Source organism: Callorhinus ursinus, unplaced genomic scaffold (assembly GCF_003265705.2).
Source record: "Callorhinus ursinus isolate GAN/ISIS: 27379988/994484 unplaced genomic scaffold, GSC_fseal_2.0 scaffold43, whole genome shotgun sequence".
In the NCBI taxonomy this organism is placed as follows: domain Eukaryota; kingdom Metazoa; phylum Chordata; class Mammalia; order Carnivora; family Otariidae; genus Callorhinus; species Callorhinus ursinus.
This window is the reverse complement of record NW_027397105.1, coordinates 235,979-248,884: the sequence shown is the minus strand read 5'-3', so window position 1 is coordinate 248,884 and position 12,906 is coordinate 235,979. Positions and strand designations below refer to the sequence as shown.

Below are 12,906 nucleotides of genomic sequence, written 5' to 3'. Positions count from 1 at the left end.
CATTCGCCTCTTCTTGCTTTGCTGTTTGTTTCCTCTCTTCCTAGGCTTTGGCAGTCTCTCTTACCCGTCACTTGAGGTATTTGTTTGCACCTATTTCAAAAGAAGATGTGACGGAGCTTCTGAGTGTTGGCGTCACCACACGTTAGCTGTGTGGCTGTAGGTGGAGCCTCTGTGGGCCTCAGTTTCTCTGTGAGAGCACGTATGTGAGCAACACGTGGGACTTCTCTTCTTTGGGGAGGAAGGAGAAAAATGGCCTGGGTGGTTTAAGAGGACAGCTCATGAGATGAGGATTTGTTTTAAGGCTGAATCATTTTTCAGGCCATGAGGGGAGAGGCATCAGTGAAGTAATGAAGACTTGACTGGAGAGAGGAGAGGCTTTGTGAAGGAAGGGAACCTGAGGAGGTGGTGGGGCAGGGATGGCAGGCACAGGGAGAGCGGGACTCAGGAGGCGTGCGAAGACATGGGACGAACGGAAAACCCAGCTGGGAGTGTCTGCAAGGCGCAGGAGGTGAAGATGATTCGTCCGTCACAGTCCCTTCCTGTGAGGGCGTCCGGGCCTGCGAGGGGGAGGAACGGACACGCAGAAGTCACGGTGATGTTGAGAGGACAGTGTTGCTGCCACATGGTGTTGGGTAGTGGAAGAGAGGGTCGGGGAGGCCTTTCCAGACAATGTGATTCTTACACAGAACTTTGTGTGAACGCCTGGCTTAAACTTTGTTCCTTAGGCTGTGGTTTCTCATTAAATTCTGGCACTTTAAAGCTGTGTGGTAGCTTCATATTGACTGTGTCTCCTTCTGGAAAGGTGACACCCGTGGAGGAAAGATTGGAAGGGAAAGCCAGACCGGCCACCAGGAGACACGGAGAGGGTTTCGTCAGTGCTGCGGATAAGAGACCGTGGAAGCGTGAACGGGGAGAGTCGTAGCAGGAAGGGAAATTGAGTTACTCTCATTTGTGGACTAGCAGATGTGGACGGTGTGATGGAGATGAGAATTTAGAATTGACAGAACATCCACCAAACAACTGTAGCATCAAAACCACAGCAAAATACCACTTTACATGGGCCGGGTGGCTGTCATCAAAAAGGCGGATGATAAACAAGTGTTGGCAAGGACACAGAAATTCGAGCCCTCCTGTACTGCTGGCGAGATGGTAAAGTGGTGCACCCACTGTGGGGAACGAGTCTGGCGGTTCTGTTCTGAGATAGAAAAGCAAGAACGTTGAAAACACGTCCACAGAACACTTGTCCTTGGATGTTCCTGTCAGCAGTGTTCATAATGGTCAAACAGTAGAAACAGCCCCAGGGTCCATCATTTGATGAGGAGAAGACCCGCTCTTAATATATACACATTATGGAGGGCAGCCCCGGCTCACGTCACCGCCAGGATGAGCCTTGGAAACATGACACTTGGGGAGCGAACCCAGTCCCAGAAGCCCACACCGTGTAGGACTCCGTTTAGGTTGGACTGTCAGAATCGGCAAACCTAGAGATAGAAGGTTGGGTTCGTGCTTGCCTCAGGCTCGCGGGAAGGTTGTGGGGAACGGGGGGTGATTGCTAATGCGTATGTGGTTTCTTTCTGGGGTGATGCGTGTATTCTGAAATTGATTGTGGCAACAGTTTACAACTCTGTAAACATGCGAGAAGCCATTAATTGTGCACCTCTGTCTCAGTACAGCTGTCAGAGATGCTGTTCTGAGCTAAAAATTCGCTTTGTGCGGCTTAGATGCGTTCCGTTTTGGATTTGTTTTTCTTGAGGTATACTTGCCACTTCCACTTAGATAGTTAGGTAAAGGTGAGTGTAGGGCCTTGGTACTGATCCGCATCAAGGTGAGCGGGAGCGTGTATGAAATCACCGTGTGCTGCGCCTTCACCTTATACCATGTTCTCTGTCAGTTACAGCTCAGCAAAACGGGGGGGACGGGGGACGGGCAACATTGTGATGGGAAGAGTGAGTGAACCTCCCCACGGAAAAGACGGCTAATGCCAGAGAGTGGGGTAGCATCGTGTAGTGTCCCAAGTCCGACTAAGGAAGACTGGAAGGTGAGAGATCGGCTCAAGAGCCAGTGAAGAAGTGTGCCGCGGGGGCCGAGGGAGTTGTCCTCAACAGTGTCCCTCATTGTGACCCAGAAAGGGGGACTTAAAAGCACCCGGGAGAAGGTTGTTCAGGCCATTTTGTGAGCAGTCGTGGCATCCTGATAGGGAGCAGAAGCCAGTTTCCAGTAAGGAGAGGAGAGGAGAGGAGAGAGAGAGAGAGAGAGAGAGAGAGAGAGGGAGGGGGAACCCACCTTCTGGGCATTGGAGAGGGTGGGGGTCAGTTGGGTTTCTGTCACTTTAGACACACAGCTTCCAGGGAGGGGGTAACTGGGAGGGTACATGTGGTTTGGGTAGTCGAGGCCGAGGCTGGTGGCTAGCCGTGTATGGGGGAGTGGATTTAGAAAAGGGGATTAAAACTCCAAATGGAGTAAACAGTTTCAAGTGGCTTTAAAAAAATAGTATCAGTTATTTGCTGGGTGTTGGGGGCAAGAATTTTCTAGTTTCACACATAACCCATCCCGAAAGACTAAACAGAGTGAAGATAAATGGTGCAACTGAATGCAGAATAAGGTTTGTAAATGAACCTCACGTCAGTAAGGGCGGCAGCGAAGATCACTGTTGGGGCGTGAAAGCGAGAGGAAAAACTTATGTGGGGAAAACTGAGGACGCAATTTGGCAAGAAAAAACTAGACATTTGTGTGTATAAATGAGTAAAGAGTAAGAACGGATATTGCACCAGAGGAAATAACGTGTATTTTCTATACCTGGAGAAACTTCAGCCCCAAAAACATTTAGGAAAAACCAGGTTACTTTTCACCTTTTTAATTTAAAGATTTATTTATTTATTTTAGTGAGAGAGGGAGAGAATCTCTAGCAGAGCCCCCACTGTGCACAGAGCCCAACATGGGGCTCGATCTCAGGACCCTGAGATCATAACGTGAGCTGAAACCAAGAGTCGGATGCTTAACCCGCTGAGCCACCCAGGCGTCCCACCTGTATTTCACATTTTAAACTGTAATTTGGTAATAGGTCTGAAGCCTAAAAACCTTTCATTTAAGATAACTATGTTTAGGACGCCTGGGTGGCTCAGTTGGTTGAGCGACTGCCTTCGGCTCAGGTCATGATCCCAGAGTCCTGGGATCGAGTCCCGCATCGGGCTCCCTGCTCCTTGGGAGCCTGCTTCTGCCTCTGCTTCTCTCTCTCTCTCTCTCTCTCTCTCTCTCTCTCTCTCTCTCTCTCCCCCCCCGTCTCTCATGAATAAATAAATAAAATCTTTAAAAAAAAAACACTATGTTTTAAATGAAAGGACTCGAGGTAAAAAATTTAAAGATGCTGGATTATAACAGTAATTTCCAAAAAAGGAAAATGGATCTTAAATTGATTCTCTCTGATAGAGTTTTATAGAAACATTTAATACCATTTTTTCAAAGAAAATGACTTGGAGAAAGTCCTCTTTATGTAATGCGTGAGGAAATTAAAGAAGATGGTAAAAGCATTTTGTGTTGAACTTTGCAGTGTGCTTGCAGTTTGTTGTTACTTTTCCTGCCTCTAGATCTAGTTACTGCACTCAGCAGATTTTACTGGGAGGTGGGGGCCTGGGGCATGAGTGCACCTGTCACCGTCTGCGCTTGTGCACCCGTGTGCACGCATTCAGGAAGGGTTTGTTGGAGAGCAGCAGTATGCATAGACTCTGGCTCGGCTTCCCCAGAGCTTTTAACAACAGGGGAAGTGCCCAAGTCAGGAGATGAAAAATAACCTTCAGAATTATACCAGTCACAAATCTGGGGGCGCCTGGGTGGCTCAGTCATTTAAGCGTCTGCTTTCAGCTGAGGTCATGACCCCAGGGTCCTGGGATGGAGCTCCACGGGGAGCCTGCTTCTCCTTCTCACTCTGCTGCTCCCCCTGCTTGTGCTTTCTCGCTTGCTCGCTCGCTCTCTCTCTCAAATAAATAAATAAAATCTTTAAAAAAATCTGTTAGACTTAGGTAGAAAGTTAGGAATGGAATAGACATACATATTGCCATTGATTTTTTTTTTTTTTTTGATGGGATTTGGACATTTGGTTGAAAGACTTTTTACACCAAAAATTCTTATATTTTTCTGTCTTTCCTAACATTTTCCAAATAAGTATACTTTATTTTACTATTATTATTTTGTATTTTGCAGTGGAGAAAAAGATTTCACCATAAAAGATTAGTGATGATTTTGGTAGTTTCACCAATAAGGAGTATTTGTGTGATATAAATGAGCTGGTGGTTTCCAAGTTCACCTTTGTTTTGATCAACAACTAATTTGTGACTTGGATTTTAAATCCTAGTTTTATAGAAAAGATGCCTCATGAATGTCATTTAAGGTTGATGAATTTTCACTGGCAATATGACATGTTCCTTTTGCAAATTTGGGTGCACTCCTTTTCCTGAAAATGTAATTTTGCCTTTATGTGATTTAAAAAGTGCATTATGAGGTTACTTCTCATTTTTTTCTTAGGAGAGTCTCTAGATGTTTGTCACCAATTTAGATCAGCAAGTTAGTGAGGAGTCTAGGAAATCATTACATAGAGACTCAGTTCTGGTATTTGGATCGTATACTTTATATACAAACAGCAGATTCATTGTATTTACTGCGTGTAAAATGCTAGACACCGTCTATGTGCCAGGTATCTTGAAGTTCTGCATAAATGGGGAAGAATCTGTTGGCTCTGACAGATGGGTCCTGTTTGGTAAAATCTGTGGGCTTCGTAAAAAGTGAACAGGTTCCATTTTTGGAAATCATCTTCTGTATATATTCAGTGTTTGATAAAGGACCGTGGGAGCCAGGGCCACGTCCATAATAGGCACTTTATGTTTAACCATGTTATTTTAAATACTTTAAACAGGACTCTTACTCTCTAATTTTGCAGTTGATAAAAATGGTGATGTATGCATTTCCATTCTTCATGAGCCTGGGGAAGATAAATATGGTTATGAAAAGCCAGAGGAACGCTGGCTCCCCATTCACACTGTGGAAACCATCATGATTAGTGTCATTTCAATGCTGGCAGACCCTAATGGAGACTCACCTGCTAACGTTGATGCTGCGGTAAGGCCCTCATGTGCAAATCTCCCCTCCCCATTAATTACACTTGATTAGAATGAGAGCATGTGTGTGCGTGCGTGCGTGCGTGTGTGTGTGTGTGTGTATCTACAGATCGATTTATATACATTTGTTTCTCCTGAATCCGTACAAAAATGAGTTACAGACTTACTTAAGCTTTACCCCTGAATACTTGAATACTTGAACCTGCCTCCTTTAAGAATAAGGAGCTATAGCTATAAACACGCTTCACCTAGATTCACCAGTTGTGCGATTTTACATTTCCCCCCCTAAACTGTTTGAGAAGTCTTTATTGATGCCCTGACCCTCCACGTGTAAACACTTCAGTGGCCTCTCCTGAGAACAGGGGCACCCTTTCTCATGCCCACAGCACAAGTCTGTCATTGATTCAGTACTGTTCCATGCATACTCAGCCCATACTCAGATTTCTCCAGTATTGTTCCTCATACCTGCTTTTTTTTTTTTTTAATCCAGAATCTGGGAACCCACATTTTATTTTGTATTCATGTTTTATTAGTCTCCTTTACTCTGGATAATAGCCTAGTTCCTCAGCCTTCTCCTTTGAAAAACCTTTCATTGTAATTCTTATTCTTAGAACTTTTGTTAGTATGTATCAAAGCCAGGAGATTAAATTCACTTTTCTATTTCGGTAACTTTTATATAGGTAACTAATACAAACCTTGGGTGATAGTATATAGTTATGTAGAAAAACACTACTTTGATAAACCTTTTTCAAATGTATGCCTTTGCATTTCTATATTTAGTGATCAAATTGAAGTAAAAAATTGACAGAAAACCATCCTAGCTTTTTATTTAGTCGAGTGTCGGTCCAAGCACTGTGTAAGAGGCGGGAGGGGAGAAGAAATCCTGTGGAATCATTTTGAGGGAGAACTAATTCTTGTTTATTTTGATTCATGCTCAACTATAACTCTCTGTAATAAGATCAGAACTGACAAATTGTATCTTAATCTTCATAAAGGTTAAACTTAAGGATAAATTAAGAGCAAGTACCTGAAAGTATGAATATGCAAAAGTTATTAACTCTTCAGAGCAGCTGAGTCCTGGCACCACAAGGACTCCTGAGAAAGGGCAGCCCTTGCCCGATGCTGCTCGAAGCTGAACTATGCAGATGGGACTCAGATCTGCACACCACGGGCCACGCATTGTCACTGATTACTGCTTGAAATCCACTGCTGCTCTTGCTGAATTTAACCAGTTGTCTCCTGTTTAAGCCACAGGTTGCTCATAGTTGCATTTACCTTTCACATCTGCTCTTCCCTCTCGCATGGTACACCTCGCCATGTTTTCATAGGTGTTCTGTTTGTTTGCTTTTCTGACCTCTCAGTCAGTGATAGCTATTCCAGGAGACCCCCATTTTTCTTGGCCATCCCTCTCCTGGACCCCTCCCTCCTTGGGCTCCGGATTAGGTTGGCTCAGACTGCTGCATGTCTGTCTCCCTTGGACTTCCCCTTCCTGCTCTTCTGGATGGGATTGTCTGTTTCCTGGACCCTCTTTCTTTTTTCTTGGTTAACTTCTTTCTGTTGTTGTACCTCATCTGAGAGTCGTGTTTCAGGAAGGCTATGTCGGAATTAAGACCTGGGTCCTTAACCTGTCTCGGAGCGTTTTTTATCCTACCCTCATACTTGAGTGACAGTTTGTAGAATTCTGGGGGAGGAATGCAGATTTCTACAGAATTTATCTTTTCGCATTTATTGTTGCCGATGAGCAAGTTGATGCGTGACTGACTCTTCTGCATTTGTGGGTGACCGTTTCTTTCTTCCTCTGTTTTCCCTGTTCCCTTCCGGTTCTTTTCTGATTCTTGGTCTTCAAAATTTCACGTTGTTGTGTAGAGTTTTAAGATTTTTCACTTCTGTACAGTACTCCCCCTTCTTCATCAGTGGTGTGTTACTGAGTCCCCCAGTGGATGCCTAAAACCGGGGATCAGTACCAAATCCTATGTGCATCAGGTTTTTTCCTGTATGTACATACACATGATAAAGTCCAGCTTATGGGCTCAGTGAGAGAATTACAGCGATAACTAAAAATAGAGCGGTTATAACAGTACACTGCAATAAAAGCCGTGTGCTGTGGGTCTCAGTACCTCAGCGTCCTGTGCTTGCCACCCTTGTGAGGGGACCATGTGCCCGCACGACGAGATGAAGCAGGGCGAGTGACTCTGAGGCTCCTGTTGACCTTCTGGTGTTACGTCAGAAGGGGGACCGTCTGCTCCTGGACAGACCAGGGCCGGCTGTGGGCAACTGAGCCCACAGAGCGTAGCCGTGGCTGGGGGGGTAGCGGGGGGACTCCTGTGGTCGGTGTGTACTTGCAGGACTTCAGCTCTGGGAAGTTTCCCTCATGTGTAGTATTCTTTCCTCCTTGTTTTTTATTAATTTTTTATTCGAGTGTATATTCCTTCCTTCCTTTGGATTTGTAGCCGCTGCCCGGATTGATTCTTGTACTCTGGTTCATCTAAACTTGTGCTGATTCTGAGTTCCTATTGAATTCTCATTTTGGTGGTGTTACTCTTAATTTTAAGGAGCTTGTTCTTTTCTGCATTAATTTCCTTTTTCATAAAATCTTGTCGCTGTTTGATGAAGTTAATAGTTCTTCCATCTTGTGCAAGTTCTAATTAAATTTTTCAAAGTTAAATTCTGGTCATTCTCTGAGGCCAATGTTTTCCTTTGTGTTTCTTTTGTATTTTGAAGTCTGTGCCAGAACCCTGTAGGCTTTCCACACAGCTGTGCATGCATGACTCCAGATGACAGGACATGCAGGTCCAGGAAAGCACGTGCACACGCATAGCGTCAGCCCCAGTCTCCAGTGTGCGGGCAGTGAGCCAGACCCTGAGCTCCAGACAAGAGGCGGTTCCGTCCTCGGCCCCACGCTAGTGGCCCTACGAGAGCTCTTCATAGAAGTGTCTCTCATTGTACCGAAATGGTCATCACTCTTTCAGGAAAGTGTTAGACTTTTGGATATAGGTGGGAGGAAAATGCCAGACTGCTGGGTTGTATCTCTGTTTTCATTCCTGCATCTTAGTGACTCTGTCTAAACTGTGCCTTCTGTTCGGTCGGCCCTGTCCCTCCCTTGCTCTGGTTTCAGGGAGACTTCTCTCCTCTGCTCCATGTTTCATTTCTCTGCCATCTGCTTTTGGTTTTCCAGAAGAAATTTCGCCTTTGTGTCAGCTGTAGTTTCTGGAGCCTCCAGAGGGAGCCGGCAGTCCTTCCCGTGGCCTGAATAGCTTACCTGTAAGGCCTTTTCCAGTAATATGAAACTGTCCTTTTTTTTTTTTTTTTTTTTTTTTAAAGATTTTATTATTTACCTATTTGACAGAGACACAGCGAGAGAGGGAACACAAGCAGGGGGAGTGGGAGAGGGAGAAGCAGGCTCCCCACTGAGCAGGGAGCCCGATGCGGGGCTCGATCCCAGGACCCCGGGATCATGACCTGAGCCGAAGGCAGACTCTTAACGACTGAGCCACCCAGGCGCCCTGTGGACTTCTTTCTTTCGGAGAATGTACAGGTTAAGGGATTTCTGCTCTTGTGTCCCAGCAGAGTGTCTCGCAAAAATACTTTTTGACTACTTTTCTGACTTACCAACTTTTCAGCCTTACCAACTTCTCAGCATTTTAAAAGTGTGCATGATGCCAAAGCATTACATTCAAGATTAAAACTAGTATTTGAGATTGTAATAGGAGCTTGGATAAAGTCACTTCATGTTACTTTTGTATCTACAGAAAGAATGGAGGGAAGACAGAAATGGAGAATTCAAAAGGAAAGTTGCCCGCTGTGTAAGAAAAAGCCAAGAGACTGCTTTTGAGTGACATTTATTCAACAGCTGTAACTTCATTATTTCAGGGTGAGTTCATTTTAAAATCCTACTCTTGCCTTGTGATAAATGGCATATACATTTTTGGAAGTTGTGTGGTTTGGATATTTGAAGTGCCTGATTTTACTAGCCTCATTTCTTTAGTGGGAGTGTCCAGTGGTCTGTTGTTTTCTCAGAAACCGTGTGACCCCCGTGCGTTGTGCTGCACTAGACGTCTGTGTCTCACTGGCCAGTGTGGGGGCGTGACCTCTATCTTCTCACTGATGGTACTTGCTTCAGTGTGGCTCACAGTAAAGGGTGACACGAAGTTTCACTTCCTAAGGTTTTTTTTTTAAAGGAAGATCATATTTTGTAATAAACTGGCAAGACCATTAAACATCTATCTTCCATGTCTTCTTTCTTAATTTTTTTTTTTAAGATTTTATTTACTTGAGAGACAGAGAGAGAGAGAGAGCACAGAGGGAGAGGGAGAAGTGGGTTCCCGGCTGAGCAAGGAGCCCGATGCAGGGCTCCATCCCAGGACCCTGAGATCATGACCTGAGCCAAAGGCAGATGCTTCACCGACTGAGCCACCCAGGCGCCCCTACCTTCATGTTTTCATTGGTCTTTATCTCCCTGTTCTTAACTAATAGGGCCAATAGGAAACATTTCCCCTGTATTGTATACCATCTGTCCGAAGGTTTTTATTACGTCCAGTAGGGAGTCCAGGATGGAAGGGGACATGGTGTGGGCCACTGACCAAATGTGTGACATTTTAGTTATTTGGTTTCTTTTTTTATTTTTTCTTAATTGTTGGGGTGATAAAATTATTTAGGACATGGAGCGTGTAAAGGATCACAAGTCATGGTACATCCTGTTCCTGCCACCTGTTTTACCCTGTGTCCCTTCTTCTGCCCCAGCCTCTTCTCATAGGCTTGGTTCTGAGTTTATCACGGTTTTTCCTTCATCATTTCTTCAGTTTGTACTACCCTAAACGGCTGTAGGACGCCGCACTGTGTGTGCATGGACTGCAGTGGACGCATTCCGTTGTGACCTGGTATTGCTCAATGTTATATTCTGGAAACCGGTTTGTCTTGTGTCTGGTTGTACGCGTCTGTCCTCACTGTCGTGTGGGACCTCATTAGATGAGTCACTGTCCTGCTCTTAATTCTGACTGCAGTTACCCTCTCATGTGGGGAGAGGTTTCTCATCTGTGTGTTTTGCTTTGGGTTTGCTGACAGAGTGAGTGTGGCTGTCTCATTTCTTGCTGCATGTTCGTGGGGAGAGCCCTTCCGGGTGTGTTCGTGGGGTTGGAATTGTTGAGTGAAGGGTCTGTGCACATCACTTGGACTGGATAATGCCAAGTTGTCTCCAGAATTCTGCATCTATTTATGCTCCTTTTCGCAAGGATACGGATTCCATTTACTCTGGATCCTCCCCTGCATTTGATATCACCAGACCTCTATGAAGTTTCCATCTGGAAGGATGTGGAGTGAGCCCTTGCTCTGACGTGTGTGGCCAGCCCAGCTGTTTGGCCCTTTCCCTGGGAAATTCCTGTTTTTGGGCTGTTCTTCCATTAGCTTCTGGATTTGTATCCTGGTCAGTTCCCTTTCTTTGTGGAATCTCTGGATGAACAGAGATGCTTTTTTTTTTTTTTTTTGAGAGAGGGGACATGTGCAGTTGAGCCGGGGGGGGGGGGCAGAGGGAGAGGGAGAGAGTCTCAAGCGGACTCTGTGCTGAGCATGGAGCCCGATAAAGGGCTCAGCCTCATGACCCTGAGATCATGACCTGAGCAGACGTCAAGAATCACACGTTCAGTTGTGCCACCCAGACGCCCTGATGAACAGAGATTCTTAATTTTAATGCAGTCGGATTAGACCTCTCCTGTATGGAGTTACGTTTTGTGTTCTAGCTTTTTCTTTGCCACCAGAAAGCTCCTGTTACATCTTGTCTTGTGAAAGTTTTATGGTTTTTGCCTTTGGTATATGTGTTGAAGCCTCTGGAAATTGATTGGTGTGCAGTGTGAGGCTCTGCCCACACCCCAGGCTAAAACCATTGGCTGCATCGATTGTTGGCAGGTTCTTTCACCACTGATGCTCAGGGTTGGTTATACTAGGAAATTACATCACCAGGTATGTGTCGGTCTGTTTCTGACCTTAATGTGTTTTATTAGTTGGCTTTTCTTATCCCTAAAGTAGCATCACATTGTTTTCATTTTTATTTTTTATTTTTATGATGAACTGTATCAAATGCAAAGGTGCAAATCAGAAGTAAGACTGAGTCTACCCACCACTTGCCCTGTTTCCATGTTTGATGTCCCTGGTTTCTGATCTCCCCACGGTCACCAGAAATGCTGGCTGTCAGCCTTACTTCTTTGTTACGATCAAGGATAGCAACGACCTGCGGTCTTCAGATTATTTGTCTCCCCCCCTCTTGCTGTGTCTAACCTGCTTATGTTTTGTTAATAACCCCGGCCTTGTCTCCCTGTGTGGCCCTGCTTCCCACCGTTGTTCATAGACCACATCTCGGTCTGCTGCGACTGTGCGCTCTCCTGCCTGCACTTCATCCGGACGCTTGTCCCGGGTGCCCCCGCTGTGCCCGGCGTTCACTCTGCTCTTTGCATTGGTTCTTGCGCGGGTGTGACTTGTCCTGGGGATCTCTTACCCACACGGTTTCGCGGTCAGAGAGGGGAGTTGGGCGACGACAGAGAACTGCAGATACTGAAGCCAAGGGTACACATGATTTCATCTCATAAGTAGTACTTCATAAATTTAAGAAATAACCAAGAATTTTATTATATTTACCTTGATAGTGTATTGCAAATTAGTTAAATAAATGAAATACATACTAATGAGGGGCCACAAACAAATTTTGTAAGGGATTGTATATTCTCTCCTTTGCTAGTGGGATTAGAGTTAGTTTATATTGGATCATAACATACGCATGTGTTTAAATAAAGTACACTTCTCAAGAGTAAAGTGCACTCATCAAAAAGATGGAGGCAGAAAATAATGTTGATTCAAAATACCTCATTGTATGGAATAGGTTAGTTGAAAATATGATCTGTGAATGTGACACTGAACTGAGAACTTCCAGTTAAAGAGTAAGGAAGCAGTAGTTGGAAAGTCAGTAACAGAACATCCTTCTCACGTGTTGCCTGTCCGCCAGCTACGCGGTGATGGCCCGCACTGCTGCAGAGCACGTGGCAGCTGGAGTCCTTGACAGAGCAGAATTTTAAATAAAATTGATAACACCAATTTTGTGAATGATTCGTTGTCGTTCCAATCTAGCTCAGGCTTTTGTGTAAAAAATGATCGACCTTGAAGTGCATGTGTCTTTCGTTGATAAGAACTGAATAAAGGAATTAGTATTTTGTTGTCAGTTTGAAGCTCATCAGGAGGATCCTTTGGCTCACCTGTGGGCAGAGATGGACATTCCTTGGGAAACACTGATTAATGCATATTAACGCAGACTTGTTAGACCACCATGCAAGTACCCAGTCCCACCTGTTGTGTGTTAAAAATGATGAGTCGTTTCCCCCTTTGTTCCTGTAGCTCTTCTCTGGGCTGCATCTCCCCATCCCTCGGGAAGTGTTTGAGTGCCGGCCGGGAGGGGGCTAGCTTCCACGCCCGGGCTCTGGAACGAACGCATCTCCTCCTTGCTCCGCCACGTGCTGGGGCGAGGCCCATCTCCTCTCGTGAAGCAGTTGCTCTTCAAACAGATGCCCCCTCTTCCCCCACAAGCCTGGCAGCCTCAGAGCCCTTAACTCGCAGTCACTGATGAGTGTTTTCTTACTCTTGTTACCTACAGTACATTGCCATGATAAGCACCCGAGCCCAGTCATCTATCTGGATTAACTAAGAGTGAAATCATTTGAAAATTGGACTTTAAAAAATTCACATTGAAATCTATGACTTAACTCATCTCTTCTAAAAGCAGGTCTGTGTTGTACTCGTCCACCGATGCACGGAGCTTGGT

At 45.1% G+C, this 12,906-nt stretch overlaps 1 protein-coding gene across 5 annotated transcripts in view; it reads left to right on the top strand.

The window, feature by feature from the left end:
* UBE2G1 (ubiquitin conjugating enzyme E2 G1) overlaps positions 1-12,906 on the top strand; it is a 100,390-nt gene that overhangs the window by 78,753 nt on the left and 8,731 nt on the right. For all 5 annotated transcript variants that reach the window (XM_025864046.2, XM_073881518.1, XM_025864044.2 and 2 more), the window contains 2 exons: positions 4,931-5,109; positions 8,858-8,979. In XM_025864046.2, the coding sequence (XP_025719831.1) occupies positions 4,931-5,109; positions 8,858-8,944 (266 nt within the window). In that variant the 3' untranslated portion in view covers positions 8,945-8,979. The remainder of the gene's footprint in view (positions 1-4,930; positions 5,110-8,857; positions 8,980-12,906) is intronic.